Below are 634 nucleotides of genomic sequence, written 5' to 3'. Positions count from 1 at the left end.
AATGCCTAAAAGCAAAACAAAAGGCTGATGCTCACCATGAAGCCCTTCACCTCCTGGTAGATATCATTAAATTCTAAAGTATCAGCCATTCTGCGTCACCCAGTGCTCGCCTGTGTTCCCGCCAGCACACAGCCACACACCGGAAGCCGTACACAGCTTCACTCGGCAGCATAGACTCACTGCAGAGTGCAGATGGCATCAGGGGAGGATGTTACGTCTTTGCTGTGCGCCCTGATCATCAGGTGATTAGCATCAGAGCTTGTTTTGGTTGACGTTTTCCTGCAGTGTGAGGAAATGTCTGAAAAAAAGTTTACAAGGAGTCAAGTCGCGTACTGGCTGCATGTTAAAGGAGAACTGTAGTGAGTGGTATATGGAGGCTGCCATATATATTTGCTTTTAAGCAATACCAGTTGCCTGGCAGCCCTGCTGATCTATTTGGTTGAAGAAGTGTCTGAATCACGCTAGAAACAAGCATGCAGCTAATCTTGTCAAAATTGTCAGAAAAACCTGATCTGCTGCATGCTTGTTCAGGGTCTATGGCTGAAAGTATTAGAGAATCAGCAGGACAGCCAGGCAACTGGTATTGCTTAAATAGAAATATGGCAGCCTCCATACACCTCTCTCTACAGTTCTC

At 46.2% G+C, this 634-nt stretch overlaps 1 protein-coding gene across 1 annotated transcript in view; it reads right to left on the bottom strand.

The window, feature by feature from the left end:
- The window catches only part of SSRP1 (structure specific recognition protein 1), a 47652-nt gene extending 47478 nt beyond the window's left edge, over positions 1-174 (bottom strand). The window contains exon 1 of the mRNA XM_068255582.1: positions 36-174. Coding sequence (XP_068111683.1) covers positions 36-89 — 54 coding nt within the window. The 5' untranslated portion in view covers positions 90-174. The remainder of the gene's footprint in view (positions 1-35) is intronic.
- Positions 175-634: the final 460 nt, after the last annotated feature.

The sequence above is a fragment of the Hyperolius riggenbachi genome, chromosome 10, assembly GCF_040937935.1.
Source record: "Hyperolius riggenbachi isolate aHypRig1 chromosome 10, aHypRig1.pri, whole genome shotgun sequence".
Lineage (NCBI taxonomy): Eukaryota > Metazoa > Chordata > Amphibia > Anura > Hyperoliidae > Hyperolius > Hyperolius riggenbachi.
Note: the sequence above shows the minus strand (reverse complement) of the source record. Positions and strands in the feature narration are given on the sequence as shown.